The 17,583-nt window shown below is 36.4% G+C and overlaps 2 protein-coding genes across 5 annotated transcripts; both read left to right on the forward strand.

The window, feature by feature from the left end:
* Positions 1-1,678: 1,678 nt before the first annotated feature.
* LOC115960526 lies at positions 1,679-9,758 on the forward strand. 2 transcript variants are annotated; one of them, XM_031079464.1, is made up of 11 exons: positions 1,681-1,880; positions 2,737-2,792; positions 4,179-4,303; positions 4,390-4,484; positions 5,265-5,470; positions 6,362-6,550; positions 6,632-6,832; positions 8,371-8,524; positions 8,633-8,696; positions 9,423-9,488; positions 9,575-9,758. In XM_031079464.1, exons 1-11 carry the CDS (start codon positions 1,770-1,772, stop codon positions 9,649-9,651), a joined length of 1,344 nt encoding a protein of 447 aa, XP_030935324.1. In that variant the 5' UTR covers positions 1,681-1,769; the 3' UTR covers positions 9,652-9,758. The 2 variants fall into 2 exon arrangements, with proteins under 2 accessions (XP_030935323.1, XP_030935324.1); XM_031079463.1 differs by having other exon boundaries at positions 1,679-1,880; positions 6,362-6,832.
* A 1,825-nt stretch (positions 9,759-11,583) lies between these two features.
* LOC115959654 (probable splicing factor 3A subunit 1) lies at positions 11,584-15,266 on the forward strand. 3 transcript variants are annotated; one of them, XR_004084949.1, is made up of 5 exons: positions 11,610-11,750; positions 12,095-14,351; positions 14,452-14,748; positions 14,926-15,067; positions 15,175-15,266. XR_004084949.1 is itself a non-coding variant. In XM_031078145.1 (4 exons), exons 2-3 carry the CDS (start codon positions 12,201-12,203, stop codon positions 14,719-14,721), a joined length of 2,421 nt encoding a protein of 806 aa, XP_030934005.1. In that variant the 5' UTR covers positions 11,610-11,750; positions 12,095-12,200; the 3' UTR covers positions 14,722-14,748; positions 15,175-15,266. The 3 variants fall into 3 exon arrangements, 2 of the variants coding, with proteins under 2 accessions (XP_030934006.1, XP_030934005.1); XM_031078145.1 differs by lacking the exon at positions 14,926-15,067; XM_031078146.1 differs by having other exon boundaries at positions 11,584-11,750; positions 14,452-15,266.
* The last annotated feature ends 2,317 nt before the right edge of the window (positions 15,267-17,583 follow it).

Below are 17,583 nucleotides of genomic sequence, written 5' to 3' on the forward strand. Positions count from 1 at the left end.
TGTAATAGGCAAAGACTGAATGCCAATAATCCTGCAACGCTGCCTTGTTCTAGAGTATGGTCAGCAATGAAAAAAGATGAAGATATCTTTCGAAAAGGGACAAGATGGATTATGGGCAGGAATAGTGAGTTGAGCTTCTGGTTTGACAATTGGTGTAGGGATGGGCCTCTTAGAAGTTCGGTACAAGGACCTTTGTCTTTAGAAGAGGAGAAGCTTAAGGTCAAGGAGGTGGTTACTGTAAATGGTTGGGATTGGTCTAAAATCTCCATTTCTATGCTAGATAATGTTAGCACTAAGCTAAAAGCCACCCCGGTTTCCCTTGCAACCCGAGGTCAAGACAAATTTGCATGGGGAATGTCCTCTCATGGAGGTTTTAAGCTTAAAAGTGCCTATAAACTTGCCATTGGAGGGGAGGAAGGGGATTCTCCATTTGCTAGCCAATGGGTTTGGAAAACCAACATACTCCCCCGTATCAAACTTTTGTGTGGATGTGCTTGCATAATAGTATTGGCATAAAGGAGTGCCTTACAAAGAGGGGGGTTCAAGTGGATCCAACATGCCCTTTATGTCTCTCTCAATCCGAGTCCATAATCCATGCGCTAAGGGATTGTAGAATAGTTAAAAATTTCTAGGCTCAACTAGAAGCAGAGGAGGTCAACACATCATTTTTCAGTGGGAATCTGCAACAGCGAGTCACTACTAATGGAGGGGCTGAACGGAAGAAGCATAAAGACCACCCCCCATGGAGAACTTCATTCCTTTTTGCAATTTGGTGCATATGGAAGCATAGGAACCAAGTTGTATTTCACAACAAGCCCATACAACATAATTTGGGTCATGAAATTTTTAGAGAAGTCATGGAGTACGAACACTGTGTAAAGGTTCCTAAAGCAATTACTAACCAAGTGGTGAAGAGAATCAGATGGGAAATACCAGAGGCAGGGTGGTTTAGACTTAATTCGGATGGTTCCTCAACGGGTAACCTAGGCCCAGCTGGTAGTGATGGCCTTATCAGAAATGGAGAAGGAGATTGGGTCTGTGGGTATGCTAGGAAGATTGGAGTCACAATGAGTTTTGCAGCATAACTTTGGGGTCTTAGAGACGGATTATTGCAATGTTTTAGGGGGTATTTAGTAGAGTAGTTTGAGTAATGTTGTTTGTAGTTTTTTGAAATACGTGTGGGTGAAAAAATATGTAAAAATGTGTGTAATATTGTTTAAAATGTGAAAATATGAGTTTGAGATAGAATACCAAACAGACCCTTAATCTTCATTTACCTACTGTTGAGATCGAGATCAACGCCAAATCTATAGTTGACTTGCTGAATAACTCCAAGAATGCTAACAATGTCACTTCAGCTTTGGTGGATGACTACAGGTACCTCATAACTCAGCTCCCTCAAAGCCGAATTAAACACTACTTACGTGAAGCGAATAGATGTGCTGATGCCTTAGCAAGACTGGGTTCCAACCAAATAGAGGATTTTTTGTGTTTTTAGTAGTTCGCCTGTGGACATTGTTGAGCTGCTGAAAGCTGATTCTGATAGCTTGTACTTAAATAGACTTTGTACTGAGATTATTCTAGCTATTTAGTTCTAGTAATATATTCCTCTTTTACCACCAAAAAAAAAAAAATTAAAATAAATAAATGTAAAGATAACATAAAATTGCATAATTTTTGTCGCAAAAGTTGTACAACTTCACGTGTTCCTAGCAAGTTTGTAAAAAAGTTTGTAAGCATTCTCCTTTTGTGTCATATTTCTTTGGTTCATGCAGTGGATGAGGAATCTAGTTCTTAAACGATTCCTCCATAGCTCAACCTCACTCGCTCGCTCCTCCTCCTCCTCAACATCCAACACTTTCTTGCCCTCCTCCCGATGCGTCAGCCCCTCTTTCTCTCTCTCCCTCTGTCTCTCTTTTAGCCTTATATATATATATATATATATATATATGTACACCCTGTGTGTTATATGAATTTTGTTCCATTTCATTTGACTCTGGAAATGTCGTTTTTTTTTTTTTTTTTTTTGATAAATGTTGGTTTTTTTTGTTTCGATATTAGTGCAAGATTTCATGTTGGAAGCTGAAATTTGTACATGTTAGATGATTCTTTTATTGATTCTGTTGATTTTTTTTTTTTTTTTCTTTTCTGGTTTTTGGGTTATGGGTCTGCTGGACTGAGCTGCATAAATACGTATCTGTTTGGTTGGATTGATGTGAGTGAGTGAGATTTTGGAAATGTAAGTTTAGGGTCTTGTGTTGTTTAGTTAGACTAATGTGAATGGGTTTGCAATTGAGTGAAATAAAAATGGTTTCTTTATGAAAATATTAACATAGAGAAGGAAACTGTGAAGCTACAGTTATTTACAATACAATATGATCAGTAATGGACATAAGACCCCATAAGGAGACTAAAGAGTCTCGTGCAGTGGATTTTTGGAAAAAAAAAAAAAAAAGATTATGAATGTTTTAGAAGAGTTTTTTGAAAGTGGATAAGGTTATATATGCTGTGGGATTGGAGACAGTTAAGGTTTCAGAAAAATGTTTGATATGATGTCTTGAAGATTAGATGTAATAAAATGGCAATACTGAGAGGCACTTAAATGTTGCATCGCACATGTTTGACTGATGTTCTTGATATTTTATCCTGCTTTTCTTTTATTTTTTGTCAACCAAACATAAATAGAACTAGTACTAGACATCATCTGACAATCTCTTTACTATTGGGGTTTTGCAGAATGCAGTTTCTGCCCCACTTGCTGAGGAGAAAGCTGAAACAGTTGTGTTTCCAAGGTGATCCTTAGCCTGATGACCTTAAGATTATAATCGATACTCTGCTGAAATTAGCCTTGAGTTTGTATTTTTCACAAAAGACAAGTGCCCATGTGGTATGCCATGTGTGTTTGTGCTACCTTGTGTGTGCACCTTTGTCTGTAAACCATTGTTAGTGTACTTATATAATACTTTGTGTTGGGATCATTAGCTGTGACACATGATAACTTAGAGGGTGAAGTGTGGAGAGGGTTTAGCTGATAGACCATCAATGTCTTGTAACATTTGCCTGAAATTCCTGCTTGACAGAGAGAGCTTACCTGATATAATTTATTTTATAACTGTCAGTGAATCCTACCTAATATGATTGCTCCTTTACTGCATCATTCATTTGGCTGATAGACCATCTATGACTATCGTCTGTCTGGAACTCCTGATTGATAGACAAACCTAGTCTAATGTAATTGCTTTTATAATAGTCATTGAATCCTCATCTTATCCATTATGATGAGCTCTGCAAGCATCAACCTGAATAAGATAGCATTTTACCATATAAGATCAATTTTTTCTAATATTGTTGAATATTTTGAGGCTTGACACAATTTCTAATCTGTTGTTAATGTCATGGATCCCATCTTTCTTGATAGCATTAGAATTTAGATTGGTTTGGTTGGATTCTCCACACACACACACACATACAAAAAAAAATGGTTCTGTTGGTATTGTAACTTGTAAGGTTTGGCAGCAAAATCCCCTTCTTGGGTGTATAAGGGAATTTGCAATTACTAATTTTGGTCTTTAAAAGTACCTCTGAGAAAATTGGTTACCATATCAGTAAAAGATGCACAAAAATTTGAAAGCACAAACATAAATTGAGATTAACATGTATGGAAAAAAAGTTCATTAAGATTTTTTATTGTTAATTACACATGCACCCAATGAGTTTTGATCCCACCACCTTTCCCTCCATCTTGCATTTTACAAGGGGAGGAGGCGTCATTTGAACTAGATCTCATTGACAATAATTTTATTATGATTAATAATCAGAAATGCTGTAGAACTCCTCTCTGTAGTGACTTGGAGGAAAGTGAAGGTGTGTGAACATATATCAACCAGATTAGGGTGACATTGATATTTGCATTGGGATGGAATTAGTGAAATACCTTGAGGAGGTTTTAACTTTTAATAGAACATTCTCACTATGTTTCCTCTTTCTTTGTTGGCATGGAGTGTCATAGGCTTTTTGGTTAATGGATGTGTTGACTTTTAGCTATGCGATTTCACTTGTGTAGTTAACTTAAATTGTTAGGTAAAAAACTCTATGGTGTGTAAACACTGTCAGAAACACTGTGTAGGTTATGGGATTTGCAATCTTTGTATATGTTCCTCAAGCGTTCTTATATGCAGGGTGGGCCCTGGATTTTCTTATGGTCTTAAGTGGGCTTTGGCTAGAAAAGGCATAATTGTGAAGGACAAAGCTTTTCAAAATTTGAACTATTCCGAACTACAAAAAAGGGGTGCAACCATTGCAGGTTATATTTTCACATATTAATTTCTAAAACTGTTTATTTCATTCCATTATATTGACTGCTATGATATTCCCCATTTTTCTTGTTAGAGTCCTTGTCAGGACTTCCTGTTTATGTTAGAGGAAGTTTTGTTGGAGGATCTTCAGAAATTTCCAAGGCAGAATTTAGCAAACTTTTGAAACAGGCATGTTTTAGCTTTTGACATTGATATCCTCTTTTCTTTCGTGTCACTCTCTATCATTAAGTTTATGTTGTTTATACTTCCATTTATATGACATGGACATAATTTTGAAGAATATCAAGTTGTGTAAGTTTTCTAGAATGTGATTTTTTTCTTGTTGCATATTATTCAATTTGCAAGGAATTGCTACCTTGAAAATAATATTCTTAGAGAATTTTCAACTTCAGTTCTTTACATATTTATAGTGGTATCCACAAAGGAATATGCCCACTCAAAACTGCTTCTCTCTCTCTCTCTCTCTCTGAGGAGGAGGAGGAGGAGAAGAAGGTATCCAAAGTTGATTTTTCCAAGCTTGTTATAGGTAATTTGTGATAACTGCATTTATAATTTCTGACTAATTCCAGAGATATTGCATCTCATTTGAACAATAAGTTTGGGTTCGTTTACTTATGATCAATGGATCATCACTTTATTTCTAAAGTACCAAGAAGTGCAATCACCTTGCAGAATTTTTCTTTTTTGTACTCTTCTATCCTGTAATGTACTGGTGATTTGGCAATAGAAGTCTCCATGGTTTTTTGTAAGAATTGTTCTTCTATATGGAAGAAAGATATTTATAGCACTGCCTATTTAAATATAATCAGTCTAGCACCATTTGCACCTTCCTGATTTACACTAGTCTCGGATGACAGCATATAGAAAAAGAGTATTCTCCTTATCATGCATGCTACTTCTCAGAATAGTGCTCAATATTTATCTGATTTCCCTTATATTACTTGGTAGGTTACAAGTCACATATCATCCATCTCAGATGTTTTTGTTCATGATGGGGCTATTGGTTCATCACCAAAATGTGATGCAAAAGTTCGGGTAATAAGTGATAGTCCTGCTGCTGTATTATCACTGTCAAACGTTCTTTGGAAGACTCCAACACGTGCGGTTTCGCATGATTCTTGTCCTTTGACTGTTTATGTTGCTACTTCTATAAGGTACTGACTACCACTTTCTATTCATGCTTTATCTAACTCTAATATGTCTCAAATGCCTAGAAGTATAAGCCCTATACTTTAAGCTTTGTAATGCAAAATGCATGATCTTGCCTAGGAGAATGCTTGGGTATGCCTAGGCTGATTTTTGAAACAGAGTTAATGGGAATCTAAATCTTATTGATTTTAACTGCTTCCTTAGTAATTGAAAATATTATTGATATTCTGAAGTCTGAAATTGAATTTTCATTTTACATATTGCATGCCTATTTTTTTTTTATATAAATAAAATTTGTTTGGTAAATTAGGTAGAAACATATTGCATGCCTATTTAAAGGCTACAAAAACTAATTTTCCAAGTAAGAATACTCCTAAATTGATCCTAATTGATACGCTACCTTAATATGACTCTAATTTGACTAGGAAAGCATTAAATACACCTAAAATCAAAGAGTAATAGCCCTAAACCTAAAATAAAGAAAATTACATAAAAATTAAAAAATTAAGCTAAAATAAAAATGAAAACTCATATCTTGTACTACATCAGGTATCTATTGACTGTCAAGTCTTACCACTCTTCTTTGTTTCAACCTTTAGTAACCGTCCTTTTTAAAAATTTCAAAAAAAAAAAAAAAAAAACATTTTCCATGTGTCACTACTGGCGATGTAGGAGGCCACGAGAATTGTGCTTCATCCACTGTTCTTCTTGTTGACAAATTCATGGTCCCAACATACATGGGATATGATAGCTTCCCAATTGTGTTAATCCAAAGCTCACCAATATTGATTTTAACCGTTCAGCTTCATTAGTAATTTTCTTCTAATAATTGTTGTTAACTTATCAAAAACACCTACCTACTTTAGTTATTCCAATTTTGGCGCTTGACCATGCAGTGCAGGGGTGGGGGACACTATTGGTCTGGGATCTCAAGGAACTAGGGGATTTATAGCTGCTGATATTGAGCGATCATCACTTGTTTTATGTGGTAAAGCATTCTCAGATACAAATGGAATTAAAGAAGCACTAGCTGCCTTGTCTGGACCAGTAATATCTGCACGGGGAGGCCTTCCTCTATCTGCAAGGCAATGTTCTCCAATCTTTACACATTATTATAATTCTAGTTTTATGCATTCCTATTTACATCTGCAGTTGGCAAATTTCAGGCTTCTAGTATCTGGTGATTCAGTGATTCTTTTGTTTGCATCCGAAGAAACCATTCGGAGGTGCAAAGATTCCTTGGTGTCTGCAGATGCTGGTGTAATTCTTTCTTCTCAAGGTGTTGCACCATTTTTTCAAAATAAAAAATCTAGTGGCTTGAATTTATTCAAACTGCCAGCTGCTGTTATCCTTGGATCTTCTGATAGGTAACAAAACCATGTAAAGGTTCTTTAGTCCCTATACTAAATGATATGGATAGGTCTATGAAATTCTTAATGGCTCCCGTCCAAATGATTTTTGCACAGTGCATATGTAACAAGGTAGTGCATGATCGATAGCTGTGATGCAAAAGTTGTGGACCAGTTATGTAGAATGTGGGTCAGCTTGGACCAGCCATTATAATGGTTGTGTTCAACTGAAAATCAAAATTTGTAAAACTGATAGCACTATTGAAAGCTAGTTGGTCAAATTGAGCAGGCCAGGGCAAAGGACCATTTTCTATGTAAATAAAGCAAATATGATAGTATTACACACGCTGCACTTGAGCAGTGGTGTCTAGCTAGGTGGTAAAGCATCATTGGTGTTGAACTAGAGGCCTAAGTTGAAAATCTGCTTTCCTGCTAATTCACTAACACTACCTTTTACCCATTAAGGAAAAGGCATGTGGAAACACATGGCATGTGTTTCAAATTATTTTCTTCCTGCTGTTTTGTTGAAGATGTACTGTTGATTGGATGGCATGGTTGTTTTTAACATGCACTCTTTAGATTTTGGTTTCCAGGGAACATTTTAAGGAAATCAATATAAGCTGAAAACTAGCATGATCTTGCACTGAAAACTAATCACTTAATTTGAGAAGGCCCCAATAACTACTTGGATAATTATGGTGAAACAACATCAATATCTGTGATTGTTGTGTCCTCTCTTCCTCTAGAACAACCATCTAGAAAGGTTACTAGCATTTTATTTCATAATATCCTCTTTCCCTGGAACAATATTAATATTGCCAAATAACCCGTCTTCCCTACCATTAATCCAAATCATAGAACCCTAAACCCATAATCCCTACATCTATTATGATTGAAACCCACCTTTTAAAGGTCTAGATATTCTGTATATGAGAGAGCCAAATTTTATCATTGATCTATGTCACTTCAGAAGAAATGATGTTAAAATGCCTAGCTTGTGTTTGTTAAGTCCAAATAAAGGATTGTGGAACTCGTAGAAGTTACTTGGTCCTCCTCTGATCCTAAGGCCAATCATTCTTTGTTGGGTCAGAGGGCAGCCTAGAGGTGAATTACCCTTATTTGATAATGCTGAAGAAGGGGAAAGAGGAAAAGTATGGGTGATTGGAGAAAGAAGAATGCAATATGCATGCGTGGAGATTGTCTGTCAAAGGTTCGAGTGAATTGAGGACTAGGATGAATTAATAAATTTAAGCTTTGGCCATTTGGAATGGAATATTTAAATTTTTTAAGGCTTTTGTTTGGTGTGTTTTGTTTTGGGGAGTGGGGTAGAAAGGAGTTTGGGAAGCAGCTTATGGTTGTTTTGATGGTTATTCTTGTATGGTAAACTTATCGGTCTTTAGGAAAAAAAATTTCTTTGCCTTGTACTCTTTTATGCATATATCTTGCAACAAATTCAGAACTAAGTTATTGGAAATTCATCCAAATTTTCTTTCATGTTACTCCTCTTTCCTACCATACATTGGCCCATGTGTAATACCTCCTTTCTTTTGAAGCAGTTCCGGAATCATCCCTCCTGTATCAAAGCTCTCTCCTGGCCAAGCAGCTTATCACTTCCTAGCAGGCTATCAAGACGGGAAGTTCACTCCTGCATACAGCAATGGTCCTTCATCTAGTGACCCATTAGAACTTTCAAAGGCTCTTTTGTCCAAGGCAAATATAGAACCCTTTCATTTAATGCATGCATATTAACTTAAATTAATATAATTGTATTTGGTTATGTTTATTTGGTCTAATTTATCTTTTAAAATCTTTCTCCAGTTGCAAGAGAACCAAATCTCATCCTTCTTGATTAATGTCAACGAGGGGGAAAAGAGTGTAAATGGTAAGTAAAGAACTGGCATAAGTTCAACTGTTTCATTGATAGGAGCCAACCTTTTGAAAGTAACTGTCTGATCAGCTCTGTAAACAACACCCTTTTTTTTTTCTTTTTTTCTTTTTTTTTCTCCTCTCCTAATATGATTACTGGTTCTAAGTGGTTTAGGTTTTTTTGTTTTTGGGTCTTTCTCATCTGCCGCCTTTCTAAGCAAAGTACAGATTCTTTTATGTGGGAAGGGAAGGATATTGCAACTGTTGAAATAAATAAGAGATGCTACTTTATACATTCCATTTACAGTTATAAATGCCAAAACAAAAAGGAAAGATTATTTATCAAGGGGGGAAAAGAAGAATACAAGGACAGGCATGTAGTTATACTGTAATTTTGTACAGTGCCTCAGAAATATTATAGAGTCTACATTCCCATCTTTCTTGTTGTGGTGAGACATCCCCAAGGGATTAGATAGTTGTAGGTTTGTATCAATTAATGCTTTCTGCCCCGAGATCTTTATTATTTTTAACATAGCATGATTATCTTACCCTTTTAATACATAAAGAACATTATGATATTGTTACTACAAAATGAATATATAGACCCTTCTTGGCTGAAGTCCTTACCTTTTCTTCTCTTTTGTTTTCCATTGGACCAACTTTCTGGTAATCCATTTTACTTGAGTTAGATTATTTAGCATAGGTACTTGTTTTAATGTGGTGTCATTTGTTAAATTTTCAGGCAAGGATCTTGTTAATTTTGTGGAATCAACTCTGTCCAATAACATCCCCCCATTTGAAGTGAAAGGTAGCTCTTTGTTGCTTCTCTTCCCCTCCCTTTAAATTGTTAAGGGAACTCTTACTTGATGGATTAATTCATAATATCTTTTTCAGGTGGAGATCTTCAAGGCAAGTACAAGAGCTTTTTATCTGGCAAATATCAAGAAATACCTGAGGAATTCTCATTCTGATAAAGTAACCATTTTGTCTGTGTATCTCTTGCTTTTGTCAGTACACTGAGTACAGTACAACAATGTATCCTCTTTTCATATAGTTATACCTCTGATCATGTATATGAGTTTTTTCCTCTCACATAGTTTGAGAAATTCTCTTTCTTTCCCTCCTGAGCGTACTTTCAATGACTGAAGAATGTAAAAAACTTTCCTTCCACGACTCATTTCCAATGCGAACTCTCTCTTTTTTTTTGGCCCTGTCTTGTTATAATTTAATTCAAAAAACTTTATTTACTACATTTCTTTCAATTTGGACTAAATTGAATTAACGGATTATATATTTTATGGACACATTTATCCCTCAATTCATTGTTTCTTTTCTTCTTGGCAATCAAACACAGGTACACAACCTAACTTCAATTTTCATATTCAAATCTCTATACTCTATCACTTACACACACACACACACACATATATATATATATCCAAATTTGAAAATAAAATCAAGAGGTCGGTTTAAACAAAAACCCAACAAAAATTAATCTAGACCAAAAAAAATTAATAATAATCTGGCCTCAATTTGATGACATTGAAACCATGACAAGGTTTGTGGAGGTGTCGAACACTAACATAACTAGGGGCGTTCATACCTTAATCTAGACCAGCATAAATAACCAATGCTGCATAGCTTGAACCACTCAACAAGGCTCCAATAAAGATTGGGGAAGGTGAGTGTGGCTTTAAGATGTCGACTAGCGCCTTAGCTAGTTTTTCTATTCCCTTCCCTAAATTTGAAATTTATTGTAGTCAAATTTGTTCCTTTCCACCTCACTCTTGTTGAGTCACTGTCATAGACCATCATGTGTGGTGGTCCATGTTGTGTTACAACTAAATGTGTTCACGACTCATGTAAAATGAAAGCATATCTACTTCTTCTTAACCCATATAAGAGCCAACAAGGTAAAGGCCTGATATGAGTTTGATTTGTTGTGGGTTTTGGTGTTTAGATCTATGGGTTTGGCTTGTGAGATTTTGTTAGCAATTGACAACCACCTCGATAGAGATTGCCGTTGACATTACCAGAAAGACGATCCACACGGTTCCATTCAAACACCCCCCCCCCCCGCGCAAACCCTAACTCAGCGGATCAATGTTTAGCCTTAGGCATAACCAATCTATCACAAATGTCCAAATCACCAACAAATCTTATGCCCAAGTCCCATATTCACACTTACAAATATCACAAGATAATTTTTTTTAATGAATAATATTGCAAGATAAAAAAAAAAATGATATTATTGAAAGAAAACAAGCAATAAGAAGAAAATGATGAGAATTCAAAGAAAGAAATGACATATTTGAAGTGAAAAAGAATTGGAATCCTCCATGGCTATAATCCACACTTCATATTTATTGGATAATATACAACTTATCTTTCTATTGGATGTATTTTTTTACAATTCCATTGTTAGATTAAAGCAATATATCAAAAAGAAAAAACAAAATCATATCATCTATTAAATTTTAAATTTTATGATTTTTAAAATTAAAAATTATATACAAAAGGTGAGTTTATGAATCAAAGAAAAAATAACATGTAAACAAAATAAAAATTTGCATAAATATTATGAACATAAAAAAAATGTAATTTACTGTTTGATTATCAAAATATGAATTTTAACAAAATATAATTAAGTAGTGTAATAAAAAAGTAAGAGCCATACCAAGGCATAATTTGCCATATTTTTGTGCTATAATAAAAAAAAATTTAAAATTTTGGGGGAAACCGTGGCCCCAAGGCCCAATGTATAACATTGCTTCATCACCTCTTTGCTTTGCATTCTAAGAAAGTGAGAAAAAAAAAAGTGAAAAATTGATACAATTTCTTAGATTTTGTGCATTAGGAAATCCCTAATTTTAAAAAGAAAAAAAAAAAAACAATAATATTTTACTTCCCCAAAAAATAAAAAACCATAACATGAGTGAAAATCTAAAATTGTATTTCCTCCTCTCTTCCAAGTTCCAACTCCCACGCACAAACGCCCTCTCCTGCTCGCGACACCCAGAAAGGCCCGACGCCGCCTTCCCCAGAAAACCACTTCCACCTTCTCTCTCTGGTATGTTCTCTCTCTCTCTCTCTAGATTTCTCCTTTCTTCTCTAAGATCTGTGAGATTTCAATCTTTATTTACTTTTATTTTTCTCTTTCGATTAGGTTTTCCTCTCACTTAACCTACCTACTATCTTTCTTTACCATTTTTTCCCTTTAAAATCTCTGTTTCTTTATTTCCATACCATATAACTGAAAAATAGGTATTAAACAAGCAAAAAAACACTGCAAATCAGTTCATGAAATAGGGATTTTTTTATTATTGTTTTATTAGTGTTTTTTGACAACTTGGGTTTTTATAGAGAAGCTCTGAAAGTATTTTTTGTTGTTGCTGTTTCTCTTATGATTCGCAGGTAGCAACAAGTTGTGGTTGGTTGGAATGAATCTTCGTTGAACAAGGTTGTTGTGTTACTTGGATTTGTCGAAGGGTTTTGTTTGTTTGTTTTGAATAGTAGAAAAATGTTAGGTGCTTTGCCAATTTTGCCCCTTCCTGCTCCACCCTCTGATGGAAATCTTGGGCCCTTACCACCAGCTCAGTTGACTGATGATGATGAAAAACCATCATCAAACGAGTCAGCTCCCTTGCCGGTGTCGGTGGCGTCACACACGAGAACTATTGGTATAATTCATCCTCCTCCGGATATCAGAACCATTGTTGACAAAACGTCTCAGTTTGTTGCCAAGAATGGTCCTGAGTTTGAAAAGAGGATTATTGCTAACAATGCTGGCAATGTCAAGTTCAATTTTTTGAATTCTTCTGATCCTTACCATGCTTATTATCAACATCGTTTATCGGAATTTCGTGCTCAGAATCTATCTCCGGCACAGCAGCCTGGTGATTCTGCTCTGCCTGTGGCTACTGAGTCATCAGCACCATCTGCTCCTCCTACTACTACTGATGCTATTGAGGCGGCAAAGGCTGATCTGTCTGCTTTGTTTAAACCCGTTCGTAAAGTTCTTGACCCCCCAGAAGCTGAGCAATATACTGTTCGGCTCCCTGAAGGGATTACTGGGGAGGAATTGGATATAATTAAGCTCACAGCGCAGTTTGTGGCTCGGAATGGGAAGTCGTTCTTGACGGGGTTGACTAGTAGGGAAATTAATAACCCCCAGTTTCATTTTTTGAAACCAACTCACAGTATGTTCATGTTTTTCACTTCACTTGCGGATGCGTATTCGAAAGTTTTGATGCCTCCAAAGGGTTTGACGGATAAGCTAAAGAAGAGTGTAGCTGACATGACAACTGTGCTTGAACGATGTGTGAATCGGCTTGAGTGGGAGCGTTCACAAGAGCAGGCAAGGCAGAAAGCTGAGGATGAAAAGGAGCAGGAAAGGATAGAGATGGCTATGATTGATTGGCATGATTTTGTTGTGGTTGAATCGATAGACTTTGTGGATGATGAGGATGAGGACTTACCCCCTCCAATGACCATTGAGGAGGTTATAAGGAGAAGTAAGGTGTCGGCTATGGAAGAAGATACTGATATTGTTGAGCCAGGAAAGGAGGTGGAAATGGAAATGGATGAGGAAGAAGTGCAGCTTGTTGAAGAGGGCATGAGGGCAACTAGTCTTGAGGAGAATGATGATGGAAAGCAAAATGAGATGAAGGTAAGAGAAGAACCAGAACCACCAATGAGAATTGTGAAGAACTGGAAGAGACCAGAGGACAGGATACCTGCAGAAAGAGACCCAACAAAATTTGTTGTTTCTCCAATTACTGGTGAGCTAATCCCTAATAATGAGATGTCTGAACACATGAGGATTTCCCTCATTGATCCCAAGTACAAAGAACAAAAAGAAAGGATGTTTGCTAAGATTAGGGAGACCACACTTGCTCAGGATGACGAGATATCTAGGAACATTGTGGGACTTGCACGAACACGTCCAGATATATTTGGTACCACAGAGGAAGAAGTCTCTAATGCTGTCAAGGCTGAGATTGAGAAGAAGAAAGATGAGCAACCAAAGCAAGTCATATGGGATGGTCACACTGGAAGCATTGGACGCACTGCTAACCAGGCCATGTCACAGAATATTGGAGAGGATCAAAATGATGGTTCTAATAATGATGGAAGAAACCTTCCTGGTCCTGCGGCTCCTCCTCCTAGACCTGGTGTGCCATCCATTCGTCCACTTCCTCCACCACCTGCACTAGCCATGAATCTTCTTCGTGTTAACCCAGTACAGTATTCTGCTGCACCTAGTGGTGGGCTCCCTGTACCCATGCCCAGGCCACCAGTTATGCAAATGATTCCTTCGGTTCGACCACCTCCACCCCCAATGACAATGACTTCTGGACAGCAATCTCTTATGGTGAATCGACCACCCCCAATGCCACTATCAATGTCTATGAATGCTCCTAGTATTCCTGTACCACATCCACCAGGTTCTCAGTTTACACCAATGCAAGTTCCCCGACCTTATGCCCCTCTTCCTGTAACCCAACCTAACATGTCTATGATGCCCCCACCACCTTTGCCTCAAGGAATGCCTCCACCACCACCACCAGAGGAAGCTCCTCCACCACTTCCTGAAGAACCAGAGCCAAAGAGGCAGAAGCTTGATGATTCTTTGCTTATTCCAGAAGACCAGTTTCTTGCACAGCATCCGGTATGTGGAGTCTCTCCCTCTGCCTCTTTTCACTTCTATAACATTTTCTATACCAATGGTTTCTAGATTCCCTGATTGAGAATGATTTTCATTTTTGCAGGGGCCTGTCCGCATTGCTGTCTCTGCTCCCAATGTTGATGAAGGAAATCTTAAAGGGCAGCTTCTGGAGATTACAGTGCAGTCTTTATCTGAAACTGTTGGCAGCCTTAAGGAGAAAATTGCAGGGGAGATCCAGCTTCCTGCCAATAAACAGAAATTGAGTGGAAAACCTGGCTTTCTCAAGGACAATATGTCGCTGGCATATTATAATGTTGGAGCAGGAGAAACACTTACACTTTCTTTAAGAGAGCGTGGTGGTAGAAAAAGATGAATAGCTTCTTTGACCAGGCCATTTAAGGTGGTTGTTGGAACTTTCTTGTTACCATGAAAGCATTCTATATATTATTGTGGAACTTTGTTACTCTATATCTTGATCTTATTGTTGCAAATGGTATTGGTTCATGTATTATTAGGATGACTTTATGAACTTATTATTTCTTTTTTAACCTGATGGCAAGTATGGTATCTACTACAGATTTGGCGTGTTGGGCGAGTGTCTCTTAAGGGCAATGGGCAATTGACAAGTTCTTTTTGCTTAGGCTGAGCAAGTCATCTACTTATTACTAATCATCTTCTCCTTTTGCATGGCAGTTGTTTCTCTGGAATTGGGTTCCATGGTCCTGATTTTTTTTTTTTTTTCCAATTTTGTTACTGAAAGTTCTGTTCTGTTCTGTTCTGTTCTTGGTCAATGTAGTGATGAATGGTTCTTTTTGCTAGTATTTAGGTTTTGTTTTATTGAGAGCATACTCATATGCCTTGACGAGTGGATGGACAGATGGTCTATTTATTTTTCTCTTGAGAACCCTGCATCTTATGGTGCGAATCTTGCAGATCTCATTCCCTACAAGTTTGTTTCAATTTGCTCCCATGTTATCCCAAAACCAGCCAGCATTGCAAATAGCAAGCAATGGCTGGGGAAGTTGGTGATTTCTGATACTGTTGTTTTTCTTACTACAGAAAAAGGCTACTTGTTTGGGTTCTTGAAAGGTCTGTGCCACAGCATGTTTCTTAAACAGGTAGTATATAGTTTGTCCAGTTTTTGCTTTTAATGTGGCAGGCCTTGTCCTTTTCACAGCTCTGATAGAAGCTGTTTATGCCTGCTGTTTTGTTTCAGCGTGGATCAAGTTTGATTGCATTTGTTTGATAGAGGAGCAGCAGATGAATCTTCCTCCCACATCTCTGAATAGACCTGAACTTACATTTATGTATACTCTGGATTATTTTAGAGCAAGACTGTGGCCTTGCTATATATATTTTGCTCAAAAGATAGTTGGATGGTAAACTGGTTTGGGGAGGATCATTTTTGCCTCTCTGTAGTCCATAAACTCCTTCCTAGCTTATTCTACACGTGACTTTCATCGTGGATGGACGTGGCAAAATGGGCGGGTGGGTCGGGTCGGGTCAATTAGGTTGCAGGTCGGGTCGAGTTGACCCGTATTTTTCGAACTTTTTTTTTTTGAAAATAGATGCAATTTGTCAATTGTTTATGAGTTTCTTAACTGTGATTAGATTCTCACTGGTGATACTATTACCGTTTACCAATTATTACTAAACACTTGATACCCAAATTTGGTGCAACTCTTGTTCTAGCTTTCTAAAAGTCAATCTTGGTATAATTTTCGATCTGTTTAAAGTAGGAAGAGAAAATAAAGGTGGCAAGTAAAGAATAACAAATTATAATGGAGTACATAACATATTAAGTAAAAAAAAAATATATATATTTTATAAGAATTACATCTCAATCTCAATCTACTTAACGTTGGTAGACGTGTCAAAATGGACGGGTTGGATCAATTGGGTTTGCGGGTTAATCAGGTCGGGTCAAAGAATTCTAACCCGTTTTGCCATGATTTATGGATGAGACTATACCTTGTTGGGTCTGGACCTAAAAGTGTTATATTTTTGGAATAGTTTTAACAAGTATATCAATTGACTTTTGACGATTCTAGGTATTAGTCTTTCCAAGTACGAGAGCTAAAAGTTCTTGGCCAAGAGCCTTGTAGCTCAATAATGGTGTTGCTTGCTCTCCCTTATGAGAAGAATTAGAAGTTTAAATTCCTTTCTCCACTTGTTTAAAAAAAACACCTTTCATGTCTACTGTTTCATTGTCAAGCTTTTGCTCCTTTTACTCCACAACTCATAGCTGTTCATTTTAGAGTTGTGACATGAAAGTTGTCTCCCAACGTCCATAGATTGATTCACAATAACAAATATTGTTTTGCGCTAAATGGTGTATACTTCATTAAACCAACTTTACACTTGGCACCATCTTTGTGGATAGAAGAGAATAACACAACTATAACTCTTTGAATCAATCAAAAGTTTAGGGTCATTACAAAATTTCACAACATTTTTATAATACTTTTATTTTGAGTTGTGGTGGGTCTAAATATAATTTTATTTTATTTTAATGACCTATGGTGGATTGACATATCAGCATACTGTGCAAATTTTTATGAAATTTTGTTGTGTTAACACTAGAACTTTTGAATCAAACACGTGCCCAAGGAAAATGTGACACTTCTATAAATCATTACTTAGTCACTTTTTAAAGATGAAATTGTGATATAAAACCAGACTTTAAACCAAATTGGTGAGCTTCCTTGCCAAGAAGAAAAAGCCTAAAATCATATGTCGAACCCACAATTCCATCCTTAAATAAAATCACATAATTGCTTGCTTAATGTACTAAATAAATTGAAATTTTCTTGGTGATTTTATTGATGATTATGATTTTGATATGCTCAATATAAGATAAAATTGAGAACGTTTTCCATGGAACTCATCTAAACATAACATTAGCCTTAAAGTCAATATTTTCCCTTTAATTTTAAACTAACGATACTCTAATCAAATTGAAGATAATCATATTCAAGCTCAGCCAAAATAATGCCAAGTTCTAGCATTGTCAATTCAATTGATGAATCATGAAATCAATTGTCGAAATTTAATATTAATATAGTGATAAATAATCATTCAAATTGTACTAACAACTATAAGATAAAATCTAAACTGATAGCTTGATGGAATTGCAATTTGACAATCAAATCTAAATTCTCAAATTAAACTTTCTTAATTCCTCAGTTTATACTTTAGGTTAGATTATGTGGCGCCACTAAAAATCACCAAAACT

This window comes from Quercus lobata, chromosome 9 (genome assembly GCF_001633185.2).
Source record: "Quercus lobata isolate SW786 chromosome 9, ValleyOak3.0 Primary Assembly, whole genome shotgun sequence".
Classification (NCBI taxonomy): Eukaryota; Viridiplantae; Streptophyta; class Magnoliopsida; order Fagales; family Fagaceae; genus Quercus; species Quercus lobata.

Coding starts and splice junctions, on each gene's coding strand:
- LOC115960526 (XM_031079463.1), top strand. CDS start 1,770: ATGCAGTGGATGAGGAATCTAGTTCTTAAACGATTCCTCCATAGCTCA. Junction 1,881..2,736: donor TCTTGCCCTCCTCCCGATGC/GTCAGCCCCTCT, acceptor GGGGTTTTGCAG/AATGCAGTTTCTGCCCCACT. Junction 2,793..4,178: donor GAAACAGTTGTGTTTCCAAG/GTGATCCTTAGC, acceptor TCTTATATGCAG/GGTGGGCCCTGGATTTTCTT.
- LOC115959654 (XM_031078146.1), top strand. CDS start 12,201: ATGTTAGGTGCTTTGCCAATTTTGCCCCTTCCTGCTCCACCCTCTGAT. Junction 14,352..14,451: donor AGTTTCTTGCACAGCATCCG/GTATGTGGAGTC, acceptor TCATTTTTGCAG/GGGCCTGTCCGCATTGCTGT.